The sequence below is a fragment of the Macrosteles quadrilineatus genome, unplaced genomic scaffold, assembly GCF_028750875.1.
Source record: "Macrosteles quadrilineatus isolate MER2022 unplaced genomic scaffold, UCM_ALF_1.0 Scaffold_4__1_contigs__length_99947679, whole genome shotgun sequence".
NCBI lineage: Eukaryota > Metazoa > Arthropoda > Insecta > Hemiptera > Cicadellidae > Macrosteles > Macrosteles quadrilineatus.
The window spans coordinates 34,995,790-35,019,948 of NW_026542597.1; the positions used below are offsets into that span (position 1 = coordinate 34,995,790).

The 24,159-nt window shown below is 34.7% G+C and overlaps 1 protein-coding gene across 13 annotated transcripts in view; it reads right to left on the bottom strand.

Moving 5' to 3' along the window:
• LOC128993481 (protein PRRC2C) overlaps positions 1–21,574 on the bottom strand; it is a 59,438-nt gene extending 37,864 nt beyond the window's left edge. For 8 of the 13 annotated variants that reach the window (XM_054417402.1, XM_054417409.1, XM_054417403.1 and 5 more), the window contains exons 1-10: positions 21,419–21,574; positions 11,063–11,209; positions 10,065–10,400; positions 8,567–8,744; positions 7,724–7,935; positions 7,129–7,223; positions 6,746–6,886; positions 5,938–6,070; positions 1,709–1,855; positions 266–628 (exon numbers count right to left, since the gene is read on the bottom strand). In XM_054417402.1, the coding sequence (XP_054273377.1) occupies positions 266–628; positions 1,709–1,855; positions 5,938–6,070; positions 6,746–6,886; positions 7,129–7,223; positions 7,724–7,935; positions 8,567–8,744; positions 10,065–10,400; positions 11,063–11,155 (1,698 nt within the window). In that variant the 5' untranslated portion in view covers positions 11,156–11,209; positions 21,419–21,574. The remainder of the gene's footprint in view (positions 1–265; positions 629–1,708; positions 1,856–5,937; positions 6,071–6,745; positions 6,887–7,128; positions 7,224–7,723; positions 7,936–8,566; positions 8,745–10,064; positions 10,401–11,062; positions 11,210–21,418) is intronic. The other 5 variants (XM_054417408.1, XM_054417406.1, XM_054417405.1 and 2 more) reach the window with 2 other exon arrangements.
• Between the last annotated feature and the right edge of the window lie 2,585 nt (positions 21,575–24,159).

A 24,159-nucleotide genomic window follows, 5' to 3' on the forward strand; every position in this document is an offset into this window, starting at 1 on the left:
ATTTATGTCTTTAAAGAATAAATTTGAATTTTTTTTTATGCATAACAAAGACATGATATGAACTGTTAAGGGTTTATGTTTACGTGGAAGGCTAATTGGGATCAGGCAAACATTTCATGCAAGGGAAAAAGTCTGATCTGACAAAAATGTCCCTTTAAAAATAAATTTATAAAATTATTATTTAAGTTGTTAAAAATTTTTTTAGCTGACAAAGAATAGAACAGGAATAAGATATTGTACAGAACATAATATAACACATCATTACCTGATTATTTCTGAAATTTTCCACATATTCCTTTGGCGGTTTATCCTCTTTTTCCTCGCTGTTCGTGCGTGATCTACTTTTATCCTTGTCCTTTTCCCAGTCTGGTAACAGAGTATTGGACCCATGTTGAACATTCAAACCGGGAGAGGTGCGGTTCTCGTCTTTTTCACCTCCACTCTTGGACCTCATTTTCTCTTCCAAGATTAGCAATTTTCTTGCTGCATTCATACGGGTTTCTTCATACCGCTTTTCCTCCTCTTCTTTACGTTGCTTTGCTCTTTCCACTGCAATTGCAATTTCTTCATTCTTCATTCTGCGACGCTCGTGCCATACTTCTTCATCCTCTCCTTGTCTTCCACCCTGCTAAATAACACGTTTTAATATTTCGGTTTTTGAAAAGCGTATAAAACTGTGTATTACATTAAAAAAATTTTATTCATCGTCATAATTGGTGTAGGCTATTATAAGAGGAGTATTATTTTAACATTTTCATACTTAGATGTTTTAGATGATATTTTAACATCTTAATTTAGATGGTATGACCTAAATTGGTAATCTAAATTAAGATGGTATGACCAAGTCAAGAAGGATGTGATCCAGTGCGGAGGAGCAATCCGGATGGCGGAGGATAGAGAAGAGTGGAGGAGGCTAATCTAAGAGGCAAAAATCTACTGAGATTTGTGACACACCATTAGTAAAGCAGTAAAGTAAGAGTATTTTAACATTAATTGTCTTAGTATGCCTTTGGTGCAATATATAAATACTAAATTAAGTAAGCCTACAGTACACTTACAATACGAGATCAATCTTTTAATCCGCGTCAATTGTGGTTAGAATTGACATTGAAAAGGTCCCGATATTTTAGGTAATTTTCAGGCCATGTAGTATATTTTACTACTAGTCACAAAAGTGACCCATGCTTGTCATTCGACTTGCATGTTTAACACTATCTCACCCCGAAATGGGACTTTCATGATACTTTTTTCAATAAAAAAATCTTCATCAAACTAAAAAAAAAAATTATCTGGCATTTCGTAATCTATTCATTTTTCTAATCTAAGCACAATACAGCTGTACAATTAATATTAGTGTAAAATTCAACTGATTGAACATCAACAAACTGCCAAAACAAACAGATTTAAATCACAATGGAACTTCAGTTGTAACTTTGTTGATGTCAGGCAAAGTATTGTTTGTGTAGCAATAATGTTGGCATATAATGTGCAGCAGTAATGTTTATGTCAGGAAAAGTCAGCTGATCACTATTTGTTTTTGATGTATGGAAATTACAATTTTTGAAGATCTCAGCTGTATCGAAATGGGCTATTTTCGAATACGGAGTGATGAAAAATATGTTTTTGATCTGCAACAATAATTTCCTAATGTGTGCATTTAAAAAAACCAACATACAACAAAAACCACCAAAATAGCAACATAACTCACAGTGTGAGGGACGGGGCGTGCAGGGGGTGGCTGGGGTGGGAACCCCATCATAGCTGGGGGCATTCCTTGTCTGAAGTCTCCAGGTCTTTGCTGCTGCCAGGCTCTAGGAGGCTCTCTATTGTCACTCATTGGATCCCGCATATTTTCCTGCAAACATACAAGTCATCAATCAACTACAGTAAAATAATCTAGGGAGGGGGATTCACATTGACAAAGATCTATTGTGTCCTTCCTTCTAAACTTATAGTTCCAGGTAGCTCCAACACTCCTTGATGAATTTTAACAGCTAATAGGGTATTCAAAAAGGGTTATGTTTCCAGCTAAATGTATTTACAAAACTAAGGACAATCCATTTAACAACTGAAATTTTTTTAAAGCCTTTATATTAAACGTGAGTACATCAAGTGTGGAGTTCAGTAACAAATTCTGGCTGATATGTCAAATTTAATATTACTATAGAGAACACAAGATTACACTTGGACAGGTTGATAGTTTTGTATTTTAGCCAACTTTAAAAGATAGACTGTATGTACCAAAGAGCAAATCTTCACCCAAATAGCAAAATATGCGAGATAGTATATAGTCAAGACGAGACGTAGGAATTGGCTAACTCTGGAACTCGCTAACTCGGTCGTGTGTCGGAACTGGCTAGCTCTGGAACTGGCTAACCGTCTCAGTCAGGAATTGGCTAACTCTGGAAGTCGCTAACCCAGCCGCGCCCACTGCACGGAACGTTGCCTACCTTGTACGACGAAATAATCATACTCTGCCGTATTTTAAAATGTCAGTGTCAATGAAGATACAGTACAGTGCTAGAAAATCAGTTTAATTGGTACTAAACAATTAAACCTCTACGAAATGAAGCTAAAATACACGCAAATTCTTCAACACGGAAAACAAATTTAATCGTAATGTAGTAATAAACCAAAACCATTAATTAATACAGTCATCAACCAACGTAACGTTCATAACTAATTCAGAGATTTAAAATTAAAGGTTCGTCGTTGAATCGTCCAACTTACGTGTAAAAATATGACATACACTACGTTTCATATCAATTTATAGAATAGCTGTAGGCCTAAATCTAGGCCTAATAGTTTAAACCAAAGCCTTGTAGGCCTACTAGTAAATAATTTCCTAAGTCTAAAATGTGTTCAATGTTTTAGTAATAATGTTACATGTTTTAAAACAGTTTTTAGATTGTACACCTAAGCCCCACTAGTAAATAATAGGAGAAGATATAATATTCTTATATTAAAACGTGACAGGGTTATTTTAATTCACGATTCTTAATCAACGACTTGACGGATTTTCCTGATTTTAGCGTTGGGTTTCCTTTATATTGCTTTTACAATCGAAATAAACTATACCAAGCCATTGCTCGGTTCCCCGTTTCCCAGTACTGAGCTACTCAATCTAGACAGTAGCTATGTTGTTGGATAAGATCAGGTAATTTTAGCTATGGTCACCATTCATAAAAATGGTAACAAACAAGAACGCCTGGGTCCATTTAGAACCATAAAAACTCCAGACTTTTTAAAAGTACGCCTACTGAAAAATGTAAAATTAATATTAATTAAACAAAATTAAGAGGATGATCGGGTTCTACACTAATAGCCTACGATAAGAGAAATTTACAAATTGTATTTATGCATAGACTAATTTTTAATACAATCCGTGAATACATTACCACTTTACAATGTAGGCCTATTGATCAATATTATTTTAATTCAATAGCTCTATTTAGAAATAAATTACCACTACAAAGTATTTCTGTAATGACGTTTAACGTGTAAGTTATATCGGGAAGGTAATCCTCAAAATTCTAGGCATAAAGTCTACAGCAATTACTGGAGCCTTTTAAAATGTCTATTTTTGGTTGCCTCGAATAGTATAGACTATTACAACACTGCTTCAATTTTTGTTAATAGATATGTTTCCTAACAACATAATGCAAGAAAATTTTAATTACTTTTCTTGGCTAAAGTAAAACAAACACACTGCATGTATTGTATACACTTTGCACCTGTTTTCATGTTTGCTCTAGTCTTTGCATACCTATGTTTTTTATAAACTTCAGTATTTTATTTTTAAGATGACTGTGATACTTTTTGCATGTACTCTGCACTTGTTTATATTTTATTGTCTATATTTATTTAGCCTTATTGCCTGTAAACTTTAGGCTACTATTATGACGTTCATCCATTGCATGTGTTGTACATAGCGTTAACGATGAATAAAAATTCTTGATTCTTGATTCTTGAATTCTTGATAAAGACGCAATATTGTAATGCATTGTTAGTTTTTTATTTCCGTTATTAATTAATGTAGCTAGGTAAATCATGTGCCTGCTATAGAAAAATATCGAAACTATTTTTATTTGTTTGCTAATACTATGATTCGGAATTATTTCGGTAATAATACAGAAATATTAAGAAGAACCAAACTATTGTTAACACTCACAAGACAGATATAATAGGCCTTTAAAGAATCAAATATTATAGCCTATCAAGGCCAAGCATTCAAGGTTACAAGCCCAGTATACAAAATACGAACTTAATCATTTTATTTGCAGAAGTTTATAAAATGATATTTATTCGAATAAAATAAAAAATGGGGGACTACGAAAAGAGATGTTTTATTACATGTAAATGATCCAAATAAAATGTACAGTACTATCTTTTTGCATCCCAATCTTATATATTTAAAAAAATTGGTTTTTCTTTTCCGAGTTCGTTTGGCTCTTCTACCGGACCGATTTTTATGATTGAGGTCTCAAATTGAAGGTACACACACACAGATTTGCCACCAAGCATCGGCATATATTTACCCACTGTATTACTCGACCAAAAACATAATTTGATTCATTTTCAAATTCTTACTTTAATTTAAGATGTATTTCACCAGTTATAATTATCTAAATATATATATATATTGGTCAAGGACCTTAAGAGAAATACCGGCTTTCATTAAACTTTTATTTATTTAAATCGGACGAGTTTCAAGCAAACGCAAGGTAAACAACCAACATAAAGATAATTTTTCATAAGGTTCTTTTTTTCTGTGATTAAAAAACAATAGCTCCAGTATTGTTCATCTTTTTATGTTTTAGACTCAAAATAATCAGTAAATAATATAATAGGCTATAATTTGAGGTGTCGTGCTGTTGATCGTTTGAATCAGTTAAGTTCAAGATACTGAATTACCGTACTCAATCAAAAATCATAAATTTTATTATTTATCGGATATTATATTTACTTTAAAGCTGCGGAGCAGCATGGGTTCTCTAGTAAACTACTATTTAATTCTTTTTGGCTATGATAAAACATACTTCCTTATATTATATTAGTACATTTCTCATCCTTATGGATCAGCTGAAGACAGTTTTATTGTTATTTCTGTCCGGTGCACTGTCTTTAGAGGTTGTGTATTTAAAACCTCGTTTAACCAAATAAAACGTACTAATCATAACTAATAACACATCTCCTAGTTATATAACAAAAAAAGTAAAGAACAAATCATGAAGTTAACTATAAAATAATAGGAACACAATTTCGTCGACACTAGCAATCAGTGTCACCGGACATTGACTAGACACGAAAAACGAGCTTCAAAGTTTACTATGGGATGTAAAGTTTACTTGTGTTGGTTAGTTTATGGTAAGACTATAATGCATTTTCCACCCTAATAATCATAAGAATAATATTAAACATACTTCTAAAAAATATACTGTATTTCTTTTATCGACTACGTTACTCTTACTCCTAAATTATTCGTAGGATACGACATTATGGTGCCGATACGATCATAGGTACAACACTTTCGGCAACACTGGCCAAAAATCTTCGTGCTTGGCTCCCATTGGACGGCGCGCGAGGCTTCTGATTGGGAGTTAGCGAGTTCCGCCTAGGGACCGAGTTAGCGACTTCCGTACGAGGACGGAATTCGCTAACCCGGCTCTAGAGCGGGTTAGTGGGTTCCGGAGTTAGCCAATTCCAAAAACCAAACAAGTTAGCGAGTTCCTCTCATCGATCAAATTTGAAGATAGGGCGTTTAACATGGGGTTAGCGAGTTCCAGAGTTAGCCAATTCCGCGGACCCGTCAAGACAAAATAGTAATTGGAACTGTGTATGTGTGATTGAATTTATTGTGAGTCATTTGTGTCATTCATCAAGAAAGTTCATTGACGGTTTACAGTCCACTTTTAGTACAAATAGTTACTAACTTACTCTGTTAAGTTTTTCATCCTTGTCCATATCTTTGCCCGAGTATCTATGATCATCTTTTTTGTCTGCCTGTGCAGACCTCTTGGCCTTGACGTCGTCCTGAGCGCTTTCTTCGTCGCTGAATGATAAAGTCTGACTGTTGAAAAAAAAAGTATGAATTAAAAAAAAATTCATCAAGCAAAACTTGATAAGTACAAGTATCTTAAATAGTTAACAACCTTACGACATTTTGTTTTCTTATTTAATTTATGAAGTGAGTTAATGTGCCCAATATAGATATTTGACAGGATATTCAAGAATTGACTTTGATTTGGCTTCTGACAGCGTTTCTAAATAATAAAAAAACAGATTCACTAACAAAATTTATTTAATAAATTTAATCCCAAGTGAACACAATGTAATAAAAGGAGCAATGGCTTGTATATTAAAATCATAATATCTTGATCTAAGTGAAACATTTACCCATGGTTCAAACCATTTCCTAAAGAATGATTTAACTACTGAAAATAAAAGGTAAATAAGCTTGTTTTATTTATGTAACTTCTGAAATTGAGTAGGTAAAGTAGAAAGAAATTTTATATATATATTGGTTTAAGTATCAACACACATGTTTGACACTGTCACAGACATAGTAAAGTGCAAAAATGTGTGCTAGATGAAAATGTGCGGTAAATAAAATGTTGACATTTCATGTCTGGATATCACAAATTCTAGACATAACATAAACAAATGTACAAAGGTCATTATCAAACAACAAGATTGCAAGTTGTAAGATGATTTTTGCAGATATCGTTTGATTAAACCAACTCACTTATAATCAATTTCATCATGGCCGGCCCAGCCTGTATCACGAGCGATTTCATCCATAACCTTGAGATCTTCCTCCTTGATAATCGGTCTGGATATTTCCTCAGCTTCTACATTTGAAGGTCCACGGTTAGGTGGCATAAACCTGAAAGACAAAAATAATATCTTTCTAGTAGGGTGAATGGCAAGATAATTTTAAGATTAAAAACAATGGCAGATCCCTCTCCAAGCCGTTTTCCAAACACAGCGAAAGTGTTAAAGGCTGTATTTAAGTCATAAACTTGAAGCACTTTCCTTTGCATTATTTACTAACATTAGGTTTAGATTTCTGAGTAATTTGGATTTTGTAAACCAATGGTAACATGAATCATTGATAAGTAGGCCTACCTAGTATCAGGCGGGTAGGGCATCCGTGGCCGAGGGGGTCCATGCTGCTGAAAGTTGGGATTGAAACCTCCAGACGGGTGGTTGTGTCTTAACATCTGTAACAGTCACTTTGTTAAAATTAAAATACCTAATAATTGGAAAACTATAATCTTGTTTAGCAGACAATTTTCCCTAAACTATGTATAATACCTTCTGAAATACTTCAACTCTTACCAAGAGTGGAACAAATAAACAAATTAATTAAATAAGTATAAAAAGGAGAATAGCAGCTAGCTTACCTTGAAAGTGTGGGTAGGCCATAGAACAAGTAGAAAAACACTATGCACACAATATTTCATCCCCTAAGGGACTTTGTCAAGTATAGTTACAAAAAAAAAAAAAAAAAAAAAAAGGCAGTATTTCAACCAAGAAAGGTTTAAGTAGGGAAGATGTCTTCAGTTACAATAATGTCCAGGACGTACTCCCTGTTCCACATGGACTTGGTTGGTTAAGTGCAGACTAAGGGAGTTGTACAAAAATCCTTTTCTCTCAAATCTATATTCCTGGCCAGAGCTTTTCTTTTAACAAAACTACTTATGAACCAAGTGCTACTTACAAATGGCGGCATGAGCCGATAGTGATGTGGAGGCATGGGGCCTGCCGGGCCCACGGCCACCCCAGAAGGGCCCAAGCTGCTCCGTCCGCCACCCACATCCAACCCTTGTGGGAGGTGGGGGCCCGGGACAGGAACAGTCCCCTGCTGGTTGCCAGCCCCGGCTCCCGTCTGCCCCTGAGGCCTGCCGCCCCCTTGCATCCAGCTGCCCTCCGCTGCAACACACATCCATCATCGTATTGCAGGATTTCCACAAGAATTAAAAAAATATCAGTTGTTAGAACTTTTTCAGCTCTGGACTCTTTAATTTCCTCAAGTAAGAAAATAAACATAAAATAACTATGATTATGACGTATATCAAAACTATTATATGTACTTATCTGATTATCCTTAAAAATGTAAAGATTTTTTTGTCAATAAACAAAAAAAATAAAAACACACAATTGCTGTGAGTTAAAAGTGCAAAAGAATCATTCAAAGCAATTGAAGCAAATTTTCCATAGGGAAAGGAAATATTAGCGAATTACACAAATAGGGAATAAACAAACATCGTAGGTCTTATAGCAAGACCTTTACCCGGCACTGATTTAAATTATTCCCAGAAGCTAACAACTCCTGATTAGTTCAAATTCGTCTATAGGCCTACAGAGTGTCCCTCGAACTCTCTACAGACTAAAAGGTATCATTCCTGGACAAAAAAAAAAAAATTAAAAATTTTCAAAAAATTAAAACTTACCAGTACAGCCGCCATTTTGTTTCTTCCCAAAACTTAAAATCAATACTAAAGGCAATTTCGCAAGAATACAAACACTTAACGAGAATAGGACAGTAGAAGCATTAACTCACTCTGAGGACGGAGACTGGGCCCTGGTAGATGTTGGGGTTCGCTTTTCCCCTGAGACCCGTCGCCAGAGAGAGACGGAAACTCTTGCTGGAAGTACGGCGACTGGTGAGCCAGGTAGGAGTGAGAGTTCTCCGTACCGCTTGATGTGATAGAGCTCCAAGACTTGTCGCCAACATGTCCCTTCAAATCACAAATATATTAAAAAATTTACTATTATTTTTGTCCGACACTGTCACAGACATATACTGAAAAATTCATTTTAGATTGCAGCAAAGAGTGGTTTTTAAGTATTGTTTTCCAGATAATTGAATAACAATTAGGAAACTTAATCTTGAATTTAAGTGTAAAACAAAAGGAGTAGATTTTAAAATGGATAGCCATTTATTGCATCCCTAATAACGGTGCCGGTGATCATATCTTGAAATCGCCATAAAATTTGTGATGAATTCCAGTCTCGCTAATCACGGCAACATAAGTACGGTACTAATGTAATTTCATCACACCAACACCCGTTTGTCTTTCTGGCAATTTTGTTAACTCCTTTGTTAACTCCTTTAATTAATTATCACGATCACAGCAACACTGTGATGATATACCACAATCGTTACAACACCGGTGACGATTTCATAACATCACGGCATTAACTGTGATGATATACCATGATCGTGACAACACCTGTGACAGTTTCTCAGGATCGCCACAACAACCGTGATGATTACTTGCGATGGTGGCAACGCCAGAATTGCACTAACGTTGTAAGCGTCTCAAACGATTGCGGCAAAAGCTCTTGCGATCACGGTAACATCCACTTGTCTTTCCGGCAATCATAATTTCTTACAATCGGGTGGACACCCTGAACTAGTTAACAGTTAACTAGTTTACATGTTTGATTGAAAGGAAATTTGGTCAATTATTCTCTTAAAATTCTTCAAATAGACTTTTTTCTTTTAATTGTCGACTCTGGCCCAAGATACTGTTTGTCATTAGGCTAACCATTTTTGATGTTATCTTATAAAAAGTTGGCATTTGAAAGCAACAAGACATGGGTGTGGACAGTTTCCTTAAAAAAACTTGATGACCTAAAATCTTACAAAACAAATAGTAAACACACAAATATAGTCAATGATTGCTCAAGAGCCTAGAAGGAAGTATTCTTAGACTCTCCATCTCACCTGACTGTAAATGTGTCTCGTTATACTAATATCTCATTTTTGTAACGTCTGAACTAAGCCAATAAAATAACAATTCCGCTAATTGTTCTTCTTAATAACAGCAAGCATCGCTTACTAAATAAAAAATACTTGGGAATAGATTAATGAAAATATTATATAATTTTTGTAATTTCCTCTAAACTGTTAAAACAAGCGAGTGAAATGACGTGGATTGTGGTGAAACATACTGGACAAGGAAATAATGGTGACAAAAATACCTAATCATATTTTTTCACATACTGAACGAAAAGCAAAGGAAAGCAGCTGACTATTATAGCAAAGTTCTCACCTGGCTGGTAGTTGTTGTGGGTGTAGGAGTGGCCGTGGTTGGCGGAGACGTGACAGTGACAGGCGCAGTGGTGGCTGGCGCGCTCGTCACCGTAGCTGTAGTCGATGTCGGCGCAGATGTCGGTGTCGGCGCAGGGCCAGTCTCTCCTGGCTTGCTTCCCCATCCTGTTCCGCCACTGGGCACTAGACTGACTGCTGGATCGTTTCCGCTGTACTCAGATTTCAGACTTGGCAAATTAGCTGGAGGTCGTCGAGCCGAGGGAACCTTCCCCAAAGATTGCATGCCATGGCGACGGGATGATGTGTTCTTGTGCTGGTGGGTTTCCAAAGATTCTCCCTGGAAACAGATGTGTGTAAATACCTTATGGTTACATTTTGGGCAGCAACATTTATTTTTTCCGTACTAGGATTCTATTGAATGAGATCAATTAAGTAGGGGATTATGTAAAGAGCAGAATTTACACTATTTGTCATTATTGGTAAGGTTTTTTAAGTTATGGAGTGAGATCTATGTTCGTTCTTTGAAAAGTGTAGTCAAGGTCTACTATGAAATTGTTTTCCTAAGTTTTCCACGCTTTTTCATTTAACAAAAATCTCTTAGAAATCTTGATGCTAAAATTTCTGGTCGAGATGAGAGAAACACATTTTTTTTATAGAACTTTTAACTTTAATACTTAAGAAATTATTTTTTCATTGTTTTCTGTGCATGTTGAGTTATTTTGAAATTCTTTCTACAATCACAGTCAAATTCCCATGTGAGAGGAAAATCAAATGATTATAGGTTCAAGGTTTTCTCTTATAAAAATATCAACCAATAATAAATACATTACATTTTATTCCTCAAATAAAAATTATCTTAACACAACTAACACTAATTTCTATTTTAAAGTAGGATGTTGGAAAATATAAGTTAATAATCTGATAATTGATTTAGAGAAAATTAAAATTTCTACTCTATTTAAATCTAGAAATAAAATATTCAGTTTGAAAGATACTCACCCTACTTGCCCTGTATAAGTTATTTATGTCTAGTGATTGAAATTTTGACTTTCCTTTCTCCCCTTTTGCTGCAAGCCCCGACAGTGTAGACATGCTGTCTGCAGGGAACCATTTAGAAGAAACAGACCCGTAGAACGAACCTTTTTCCTGTAAATAAAAGTTACCTTTGCAATTTAAGTATTTTAAAAGTCTAAAAGGCCTATGTAGGCTAAAACTCATTTGTACTTTACATCCTGGTACAAAAAACTTTGATGAGATTTGATTTGATTTGAAATAGGGACCTTTAAAGAGAGAAGTTTAGAACACAAATTCATAAAGAACCTCCTAATTATACCTTCAATAAATCTTTAAAAATAATAGTAAGCTAAAGAATGTTTGTCTGATAGAAGACAAATTTAACAGTCTTAGCCTCAGGATCACGTATTCAAATAGGCCTAAAGGTAAAAAGGTAAACCTAAAGGTAGGTGCGGCGGTCGTGTGATCCTGTTTTTTGGAACGTTATACAATCCCAAGAAGCATAACCCAAAAAAGCATTAGCCTACTCAACAGGTAAGTATACACCTGTATTTAAACTTTATTAGTATAATTAATTGAATTGAATTGAAAAATTCTTTATTGTTCTTTTCAAATACAACAGGTACAATACAATAGGCTACATATTTATACACTAAGGTTGTACATAAGTATTACATGTTATTGTATTTATTCGAATATAAACTAAAAACAAAAATACTCTTCACAACATAAATCTAACTAATTATTTTATTAAATGACGAACAATAAAGCCCTGAGGTTACAGAACCTGTGCGGGAAACAAACATTTTTGGTAATTGGAGCAACTCGTGGTTGGAAAGTCCAGCCCATCACCATTACCACAGTAGTTTTATTACAAAATTAAAAACAATATATAAAACTAGGCTTCAAACAATAGCTTTAACACAGCAACCTATCACAACAAAACCTTATCTACCTATCTATTTGAAAACTGACCCTATACTGTCAATCTTTGCGATTACAGTACTATTTTGGAGTGTCCTGAACTTACAGCTTATTTGAACATAACGAGCATCCCTGACTTAATAAGTGCAAGATTATTAAAAATAACTATGATGTATTGTTAGACCAATGAGGTAAAAAATGTTTTTATACTATCTATTTCGAGCAAGTAGTTTCGTGTTAATTTGCTGAATACATTGACGTTTTCACTTGCTTTGATGGGCTCGGGAAGAAGGTTATAAAATGTGGGAGCCAAATATAAGAAGAATTTTTTAAATATTGTTAGTCTCGGTTTAGGTACATAGACGTTGTTTTTACTTCTTAGTCTAGTATGTCTTGGATTTGTTCTATCAGTACCACATCTATTGAATTTTCAGAACTTCACCTACAGGGTCTACCGCTCAATCAAACTGAATCACCTGTTAGATTTACCATCATTTGTTTTTTTTTTTCGTTTTTAAAAGTCAATGATATAAATATCTGGTGTATTAAAGAGTGCAATGACTGTGTGCTTGTAATGCACACAAGGTTTGACCTTCCAATAAATAATGGTTTTTCTTTTCCAAGTCGGTCCAGATAATTTTGGTCTTAAATTAAAGGTATGTAAAGAAATTATAGATAATAACTCAGAAAAAGTGGACTTGGTTTTCACATTGATTTACTCACTCAACTCAACTTGTATTTACATTTTTGAAAGTAAACATTAACATTTTTTAATAATTAGAAACATATGATTTAAGAAAGAATTGATGGTAAAGTCTAACCAGTATGCATACACAGATTTGCCATCGACCATCATCATTAATTTATCTAGGCCTACTGTAATACTTGACCAAAAAACAAAAATTAGATTTTTTTAATTCTTACTACAATTAAAGATGTACCTATTCCACCAGTTCTAACAACATTATCCTAGGTACCGGTATTTGTTTCGGTCTAAGAACCTTCTGTGGAATACCAGCTTTCATTTGAGTTATTGGTTATTAAGATCGGACGTACCTAAAGCAAGCTGCTGAATCAAAAACAACCTAAATTGTTCCAAAAATGGTTATCATCTATTGATAGTGAAGAGTCCTTGGAGGCTAGCGGCCATCTTGGATGATTTTAAACAGCTGCTAAAGAGTTATTTATCATCCAAAAATATTTTCAAACACCAAAGTGATTATAATTTAAATATCTAGAGTACTGTGAGATTAGAAATGTTTATTGTAGTTTTGAATTGTTCTCCAAGGGAGTCTATGGAAGCTAACGGCCATCTTGGATTTGCCTGCCATAACAGCAATGTTGTTAATTTTGTTAATTTCAAACAGTCACTGAAGAGTTATTTACTGTTCAAATTTTTTTTTAAAAAACCAGAGTGATTGAAATTTAAATATCTAGTATACTGTGACATTAGAAATTTGCTTTGTAGGTCTTTTATTGTTTTATGAGTTAGAACTTCTAGGCTCCAAGGACTCTTAAAAGATTTTGCTTAAAACCTCAACCCTAGGTTTTAATTAAATTTTTATAAAATTAGGCCTTGTTCGAGATAAAAACATAAGGCCTATACATAAAAAAATAAGGAAAGAACCATTGTGCGAGTTGGAAAAATTAGGATGGGCTATGTAATAGTTAATGTTTTAAATCCCCATCACCAAAAATAGCCTCTGAGATAAGATTGCTGATCTTAAAGCATCCGTCTTAATGATTCGTGAAGCCAAAGAAAAATACACCCACAGCTGCAAACCTGCAGACTAAGCAAATTTCCAACTAGGCCTACCTAGCTGGAATTCCACTAAATTATTGCCTTAAACTTGTCAGATTTATTTCCTATTTAAAAATTATTACCAATTTTTAATAAGTGACTAATAAGGTTTGCTGCTACAGGGAAGACAATAAGGTGTGTTTTTGTTAAAAATTGATAGCTTAGTATAAAGTAAACAAATTTTCTAAATTTCATAAAAAATAAGTCCATAAACAAGCAAGTTACAACAGTAGGCCTACGGAATTTTTTATTATCCATAAGAATTCCATGGTAATTTTAAATTTACACTTTTTTTGAATTTTTTCTGTAACTGTTAGGCTTAGGTATCAGGGTTTAAGCTGCCGTAACAGTTTTAGCATTTTGCTATACATAACTTCAAAATGCTACATTGTTTTTGCAGGCTATAGACAATTTGCATCAGACAAAATTTAAGATGTAATGTTCAAACATGTAACAATTTTTTTTATGTTAAAAGAATAATATTTTTGCTACAGTTGTCCAAGATTTTGTAGCATTTTTGCTAAAACAAATTTCATCCCAGCCTATACCCTGTTAGGCATACAAAAACGCTTCAATATACTAAATTATTTGTTTTTTTTTAGTTCTACCCTAGATAATTGATTGGAAAAAAATTTCAAAATTTTATGTTTTTAGGGTGCCTCATAAACCCCATAGTCTGATTATGCTGGTTTGCAAACTTAAGCAAAAACCAGTAGGCCTAACAAAAACTGGTTTGCTGGCTTACAAAAAAAATAATCAGTTTAGATTTGATAAATTATTAACTGACTAGTGACTTTTGTAGTATATTTCAAAGTAACAGAATGTTACCTTTTGCCCTTTTAAAATTATAGCCAACACAGTTAAAATTATGATTGACAACATATTTTTAAGTCAAGCCATAATACTCTCCATATGTTGGGTTAGGACTCAAGAGTTGTTGGTTATAGACGGTTTATTATTCTACATTGAGATATCAGAACTATTGTAAGATAAGCCCTCTATTACATCATCCCAACTGCATTGTTAATGAAATTAATTGTTCTGATAAGTTTCATTTACATTTATAGTGAAAGAATAAGTATAATGTTTTTAAATGTTTACATAGCCCTTATCATACTAAGTTTCAACTTATAAACATTGACTTTTTTAGACTCCGAGCCCTGAGTAGAGTATACACAGGGAAAAATGAACCCCTTACTCTTCTCACAGTTAATACTAATTTTACCGGTTATATTAGAATGCTAAGTTATCATATCTGAGCAAATAAACAGATTGCTATTTGTAATACAGTAGAAGCTCTTTAATCCGAACTAATTAGGACCGGGGGTAGTTCGGACTGTTGAATAGTTTGGATTACTAAACATATTGTTGTTTTTACATAAAAATTTAGCTAAAACATGGCTAAAATCATTCTAAATGGATTGTTTACAATTGTTACGGGAAAAGTGAAAAATGCTTTATAATATAAAATACTGTGTTTATTTAATACAGTAGTAAACATAGTGAATAAAACAGTACTGTACATTAAATACAGTACCTACAATATAGAACTACTGTTCTGTGTATAGAGTACCGCAACGAAGCATTTAGTTGACGTTTGGATTATGGGGGTTCGGATTAAAGAGGTTCTACTGTAACAATAAAATGAATAGAGGTGTCTTAAGTGAACTACTGTAGTAGTTAATTATGTAGCCCACAATTACTTAGAATCATTAAAGGAAAATCTGCTTAAGTATAACTCTTCAAGTCCATTTACAAGCCATATTGGTGAAGTCAAAGATGTGAGTCTTGAAAACGCTGACTTGTTGATCCATTTCTTCTATCCCCATGGACCTCATACTTCATATTTAAGATTTCTAAAGATGACAGAGTTTGGGTACCAGTGACAAAGATTTTGAGGAAGTTATTACCAATGGAATTTTTACAACTATGACAGGTCGAGGCTACAACATTTAAGCATCAAGTTACCTATCTGAAGAAATATCGCGATTACACAACACAGTGGTGTCTTTTGGACAGATGTTGCAAAGTTAGTTCCGCCAAAACTCTCAAAGGGACTGTTATGCACACAAACCAAAAATATTTTGTAACTGTTACTTTAACATGTATTACACAAGTCAAGAAAAATAAACAAAAATTTAAGTAGGCCAACACAGATCTAGTTTTCAACACAAATTTTTTCAATATATTTTAGTCCTTATTGTTGGAATTTTTGAAACATTTCTACACGATTCCATTTATTCATTTATTTAAGTTAGTTAGGATACAATTTAGGCCTATTAATATGCTGATAAAGGTATTTATAGGGCTTAAGTAATTAGTTTTTCTGTTCTACTCTTTTTAATGTGGCAATTCGGAAATCGCCATATCTGTAACATAGGCTAGTATGATGATCGGCTTTTAAGAAAAAGAAAAAAAATAATGCTCAAAACACAATGATGAATTTTTATATTTCAATTATTAGGCTATCTATTAGAAGTATATTATGACAAAATTTCAAATTTTTAAGTTTAGTCCTTTTTGAGATAGCCTACAGCACTCCAAAAAACTGATATTTTGCTAAAACGACAATATTTTAAGGCTCGTAAAAGTTAAAGGATGGAAATGACAGATCTCAAATTTTTTCTAAGTGTAGGCCTAATTACCTGTTACATCCTTGTGGGGAAAAAATATTGAAGATGTGTTTTCATCCCTTCCAAAGGAAATAAATTCATAAAGTCGGCAATTTATTCTAATTGAAACCTAATTTTTCGGTCAAATTTTAGGTAATTTGCTTACAAGATACAAACACTTTGGTCATAACATTAATTGTAGATGGTTTGATTTAGAATTATATGATTTTTGTTTCAAGTTGATATCTTAATAAATACAAAAGTTATTAGACTTATCGCTAACCCTTGAAAACGTGTGAAATGCGCAATCTTCTTACACAAAATGACCGCTAGCAGACAAAGCATTGGTGAAAAAATTTTGGAAAATACTTATTGTCTTTTGCTCTCAGATATATACCGGTATAGTAACAGAAAATAAGCAAATAAAAATTAGCCTAAATAAATAATGTCAGCAATAAAATATTTTTTTATTGGTTGATTTCATTTAGATTGACCCCATAACCAGTAACCTACTCTTACTTAGGCTACCTACCTTATGTAGCCTACATATTAACCTAAGGCCAAGGTTGTTTGTTTACTTAGGTAAGCTAAGTTAAGTTACTAGGCCTAATTTAAGTTAGGCTAAGTTTACCCCGAAGTTAGGGCAAACTGAACTAAGTTAACCCACTGCAGTGGGCTACAGTGTTAAAGTCTTCTCAAAGAGATCACAGAAACTGATCATATTAAGTAAGCCTAACATTTCATCTGTATTAGGCTATAGGCTAAGGTATTGTAGGTCTCTGAGGAACTGTAGGCCTACCCAAACTGGTCAACTGTTAGATCTAAGCTTAAGCCCAAGACATAGGTCTCTGCAATTCATTACCGACACTTAGGCCTGTATAGCCCGGTCAATAAAGACCGGGTAAGAATATTACTGATGTCGAAACAAATTAGCGACAGGCAAAACTATATACCAATCTTTAGTACCCAACTAGATATACATTTTCCCAAAAGTCCTGAAAAATCCCCCCGGTGCTTTCCCCCCCCCCCCCCTATATGGTTCAAAACGAAATATCCACTCCTAACCCTTGAACTGGTATTACAATATCCAACACCTATGGACCCGCCGTGTCCCAGTCTGGCAAAACCGGCAGTTTTGAATAAATTGTTATTATTAAATTTTCTCATATTAACAAAATTTATAGCATCAGTACCACCCTCCCACCCTTTAAGAGACCTAATCTTTACTCATCTTCGTTTTGGTCCTCTTCAATGGTTGTAGACGCGTTATGGCAAATCAGACCACTACTTATAATGGTACTAAAGATGCCTGGGGGGAAGATTACAGTGCGACCTGTAAGATCTATTGTGTCCTCCAAACTAGTCTCCAGTCTTAGCCTAGAGAACCATCCCCAATCCTAACTCCTTAATGAAGTTCAGCGTCAGGTCGAGTTCTAACTGCGGTAATTGGTAAATCTCTAACTGCTACTTGGTGCATTCCCAAGTTCTTGGCTCTCTTTCGTCAAACTGCATCACATTCAGCCAATGTTTGGGCGTTTCTTCCCTTGATTGACAGAATCGGCAGTCACTTTCCTGAACAATGTTCATTTTTTCTCCTAGAGGACCTCTGTGCCTACAATGTCCAGTTAGAAAACCTGTCAACATTCTCAAAGAGTTCTTATTCAGGGGTGGGGTACTTTCTTGTGTGCCCTTTTTCTCCTTTCTAAGCACCGGTTTGTCCTGAGCTGCTGATGCCTTCCTTTCCTCCTCTTTTTTCCTGGCTTCTTCAGGATCCATGCCCTGTTCTAAGAAGCGTAGGTACCAGCGGGTTCATGTCCTGCTCTGCCCTACACTACGAGGATCGCCCTTTTCACCAGGATCTCCTGGTTTCGGGTAGTTCTTCAAAGGTCGGGGCATTTTACTTCCCTTTCCATGACTTGCAGTACTACCCCACATTCGAGCTTCTCGCTAGGGATCTGAAGTCGACCTGGACAGAGCCCTGCATGTCCAGGTAAGGCTGATAACTTCAGGAGGGCGCATGGTTTCGTGAAAGTACCATTCAGACACCATTCTACAGAGGCCTGGTGCTATCCACCCCTCAGCTCGGTCCACCTAACACGTGGGGTCTCCTATAACAGAAGAAGGAAAAGAAGGGACAGAAGTTGGGAGAAGAAGAGAGCAGAGATAGTAAGATGAAGACTGTTGGTCCATACTTGGGAAGAATAAGAAAAACAAGAAGTGAGAGGACAGACCCTGCTCAGTTGAAGAGTAGGGAGTCAGAGGGCCTGATTGCAAATACGCCAAAAATTACCTTAGACCATTACAGTGTCCAACTTACAACACCCGCAATAGTTTCCGCATGTTTGCTTACATTATCAGGAAATTAACGTTAACCGTTTGTTTGGCGTTATTGGTTTATGACTAGTTACTAGTCTTAGAGATTTAGTTTTTCCTTCGTTTTCTTTGATGGATTCTATTTCCAGCCCCATTTAGTTGGCAAGAGCTTGTTACCAATCCACCTTTTTACTTGTAGGTACACTCTTAGTACATGCTTCACTGGTGGGAGGCAGTAGGGCCAGATCAAAATTGGATCTCTAAGAGGCTTTCTTTGTCATTATAGTGAATTTAAAATAAAGAGCTTAATTTAAATTAGCGTACCTATCCAGCCCATAGATTCCTAACACAAATGTCTCTCCATTAGTCAACTACCGTACCGCTTAACGGACGCATTTTGTCATTGAAAACTACTGCCTGACTCTTAGCAGCAGTAAAGACCTTGACTCGTCCATTCCTTTCAATTTTCCTAAGCCGTAGAAAGATGAAGTGGTGTCACACCCAGTTATCACATGTACAAATAATAATCCATCTCTTATATCCACAAATAACCAATCACTTACTAGCGTTACCGATCATTTACTAGCCTTCAAACATTACACTATAGCACTACTAGGCCAACTAGGTTTAAAAAGATATATGTCTTTCCCTGGCGGAGCCAAAGCTACCAACGCGACTAGAAGGTCAGTGTTCGTACCAACAACAATAACTTTGTAGTTTTGATTTGATTTTCTTAAGGTGATCTTGACAATGTAGCCGGCGTCCTCTTCAGCAGTAAATGACTATGTGGTAACACCCATCCGTTTCATCTCCAACGATACGGCATGCAGCATTCTTCTTTTATTCTTTTTATTGCCCAAAAAGTTTTCTTTTGCAGTAGCACATCTCGTTGAATCAGTAATAATTATGATTTCTGATTATAAGTTTTCTGTGTAGCTCTTCTCAGTTGTTCTTTTTGTTTGGTTTGTTGGAGATTCTGGGTATCAATAAAACGAACTGATATCATCCTTCTCAGGAAAATGTGCCTAACAAACAAAACTCAGTCTAGTTTTTAGCCTAAGTTTCATAAATGGCAAGGAGGCGTGTTGCTATAAATTTTGTCAAAATATGAGATAAAAATTAAGAATTCCAGACCGGGAAAAGGCGGATCCATAGGTGGTGGATAATGTAATACATTGTCAAGGGTTTGGAGTGAAACTCACCTGAACTAAAACTGGCAGCCTTGATTTCGTTTTCAACGATATAGGTAGTTTTCTTAAAAATAAAATTATAGTACCGGTACCTTATTAAATTTATTGAATGAAGAGTAAGGGTTATAATATAGCGTCCCAAATAATATAAATTAATCTATCAACATAAACATGCAATCGCATTTGTCCATATTTATTTATCTTAAATACTCGACGGTCCCGTTGGCGCGGCTCTGCAGGGTCATCCGCCGAGCGCTCCGACTATTGTCTACTTAGGCTACACTACCGCCAACATTTACATCAGAATCCTGGACTTATATATATGTAGCCTATGTGTTCGTTAGAAAACGCTCTACAACCTATATACTGTACTAACTATTTTTTTAATTTCTCGCAAATAAACAAAATACAGTAGAAAATCCAAAATAACAGTGTCAATATTTTCGCAATTTCACCAATTACACTAAAATTACGGAAAAACTGTTAGATTTACGGTAATCGTGTAAATATTTTTTGTAAATTTAATTATAAATTTAATTCTAAAGACAACAAGCTATTATTTAACCGAATTAGACAACTCGTACGTAAACTAGACGTGTTTTAGTAAAACCATGCAATTTTGACTTTGAGGGGGGTGGGGGGGAAAGCACCGGGGAGATTTTTCGGGACTTTTGGGGAAATGTATATCTAGTTGGGTACTAACGATTGGTATATATAAGTTTTGCCTGTCGCTAATTTGTTTTGACACAAAACCTTTATTGACTGGGCTATGTAGGAAATCAATAAAATGCTAGGCCTAGTTCATTTCATTATTTCATTAGTTGAAATTCATTACTGCAGCCTGAGTTAGGCCTACAGTACATAAACTTAGTAGCAGTGGGCTGTGCTAAGTTAGGCCTAATTTGCGCTGTTGTTAAAACCATTTTAAAAAAACTTAGCCCCACCCTGAATGGACTCCTAGATCTTACTCTAATAATATCAGTAGCCTTAAAGCCTAGTATCCAAACTGCATGCTATGCTTAAACTAAGACCAGGGGCCCAACAAGGCCCAAAGAAGGCTTTCAAAAAATTGTAACCTAACAGCATAGGAAATGTTTAATATGTAGCATACTATATAAACTGTCAAAACTGATCAGAATAATCATTTAAGTTGAAGTTTCAGCACGCGGAACAACAAAATATTTCAGTTTAAGTTTCTCGGTGTGAGCAGTTCGGACATGCTCTTCACAAGAAAAATCACGGAAATGATAGACATTTAAGGGTATAAACACTTAAATGGTGTTTTAAAACATTAGATAGTAAACAAAAACATGTTCAATAAACATAAATACGTGCTATTTTCCAGTAGATGTCGATAGAAATTGGAAATACAATCAAATTAAGCTCAAAACAGAAAATGTATGAAAATTGACAAAGAACGGAAGAAAAACTTACAACGACACTTCAAGCGAACATTCAATGACCTTATATACAAAAACTCAAAGGATATTCTGGCACTTACCGTGGTCCGTTCAAATGGGCAAGGTTTGAATTAAACAAAGATAACTAGTTTGTAAAGATGAGGGACGGATCTAAGCAGATAAACGAAATTATCCAAGCCTCAGAATGGTTTACACCTACAACAAAATGGCGACACAGAGCTGGGTTTTTATTCCAACTTTATTGGTTCATCGGTTCATCCTTATTCCACGATCAATAAGGTGACGTCATATGTCTGGAGCTTTTATACGGAAAGAAGATTTTAAGTGATACAAGCTTGTAGCACATGTAATCAAACATATAAAATATAAAGCATAAAAATCTAATAAATATATTGTTAGTTAACTCCACTGAGCTATAATAATGTTAACTCATGATATTTTTATAGCCTTCACTATTGTAAATAAGTATTGCGAGTATGCAATAACTATTATCCATTACTTGGAATATTTTTTGAGAATTATACTCTTTTTAAGTACAGTATAAGACAGATTATATTATTGAATACGGCCATACGATGCGGCGTTAGGGTTATTTGACTTTTGCCCTGACATGTAATATGGCTAATGACCATAGATTAAATGTTTTATCTAAGATTAAACATAATCCCTAGTTTACTAATATGTTATAATATGTTATAATATGTTATGTAATAATCTTACTAATATAAATGTGAAGGTTTGTGTGTTTGTTTGTGTTTTAGTGAATTTCCCATATAGGGAATAAGCTATTACCGTAGGTCTCATGGTAAGACCTAGACCCGGGACCGATTTACTTTTTCGTTTTGAGGTCCCCAGAGGCCAAAAACACCATCCGTTCAAATTCATATATATATATATATATATATATATATATATATATATATATATATATATATATTTATATATGTGTCCGTTAGCGCGATAACTCGAGCAAAATTGATCCGATTTTGATGAAATTTGGTACAAACGTGTAAACCTACATTTATTCGAACGAGTTCGCGAACCAGCATAATCGGACCATGGGATCAGGGGTTTATGGGGGGTTTTATGGGGTAAAAATGGGGTTTTATCATTTTTGACCCTAAAAACTTTAAATTTCTAAATTTCTCTCTAGACCATTTTGAAGAGCTTAAAAAAACAAATAATTTAGTATATTGAAGTTTTTTTGAACGTTCATTGACTACGGAGAAAATTAAAAAATTGTAAATTTAAAATTCCCATGTTATTCTAATGGAGAATAAATAAACTGTTCTAATTTGCTTGTTTATGGATATATCATCTTAATCAAATTTGGCAATTTGGCTTATTTCATACTAAGCTATCAATATTTCAATTGAAAAAACACACCTCGACATCTTCCCCGTAGCAGCAAACCTAGCTACTCACTAAAATTAATGTTATTTAAATAGGAAATAAATCTGAAAATTTATAGGGAATATTTTAGTAGAAATCAAGCCGGGTAAATGGGAATTCGCTTAGTATGCAGGTTTGCTGCGACGGGGGTATTTTTTAAAGTTCAATCACGCATTAACTACTGGACGGATTGGGCTGAAATCTGGCAAGATGATAGCTAACATTCCCGATTAACATATAGACATATTCTTATCTCAAAAATCCTTTCGGGCTCCACCCCAGTGGCTCTGCAGTTCCCCATGTTAACCTTATGAGTAGTCATATTTAAAGGGAATTAAAGAATGTAGTCAGCTGTTTCACCTAAACTATCTGTGTGACCGTTCTACGCACAGGGATCTTATCGTTGTCAGTTAAAACCTTCTTATATTAAGCACAGCAGTTGGTGTGCATACTTTCAGATATGCTGACAAAACTATTATTTATAAAACTTCGCAGTAAACACTTGAACGTAATAGAATAATTTGAGATCTACAAAGCTGGCAAAGAAAAATCCCCAACACATCTTGAACGAAAAAGCCTCTTTTGAAAGCAATATGTTATATAAAACAGCAGTTGGCATTGAAAAAATAATAATAAAAACACGGAAAGGACCTGATAAGAGCTGGAAGAAGGGGAGGGGGATGACAGATGGACAAGACGGCAGGGACGAGACGACAGTATGGACTTGTAACTCAATGTGCACATACCGTCCGCCGCGCAGTCAATTTGTGGCCACACGTGTTTTTGTAAAAATGTGTTTAAAACTGTTTTAACTGTTCTTCGTTTCGTATTTATTGACTTTATGACGTCCTCTTCGGAGTAATTATGTGTCCATTCAACGCCTGGTGATGACCCCTTTGATGGGTTGAAACAGGTCGCCTTTCATCGGTGACTTTTTGATCACACTGACGGATTATAAGGTATTTTAACCTCTAGTAATAACTTCAAACAAAGGAGATTCATGTAGTTGTAGTGATAGTAATATAACTTGAGGTGTTTAATTTCATTTTTTAAATTTTGTAGTCGGTGAGACAGGTAGTCAAATTTTATCCTGTAAATTTTAAGATATCGAAATAGAAGCCTTGGATTATCAAAAAAGCTGTTTCATCTGCAAACGTTGGGACTATACAAAGTAAGCAAAATATTATACAACTAGCAGAGTACCCGTCCTTCGTACGAGATTAGCATTTATAAGTATAAAATGCTTATTGCAGTTATACTCAAGCTTTGCGTTTGCAATGGGGGATGACAAGATTTGATAAAATTTGCTTCTTTAAATTTACTCTATAGCCATAATATTCTACCACTTCACCTAAACAATAGAGAAACATACATTTTTAAAGATTCGCAAAATATCACAAATAAATGATTCATGAAATTAAAAACATAA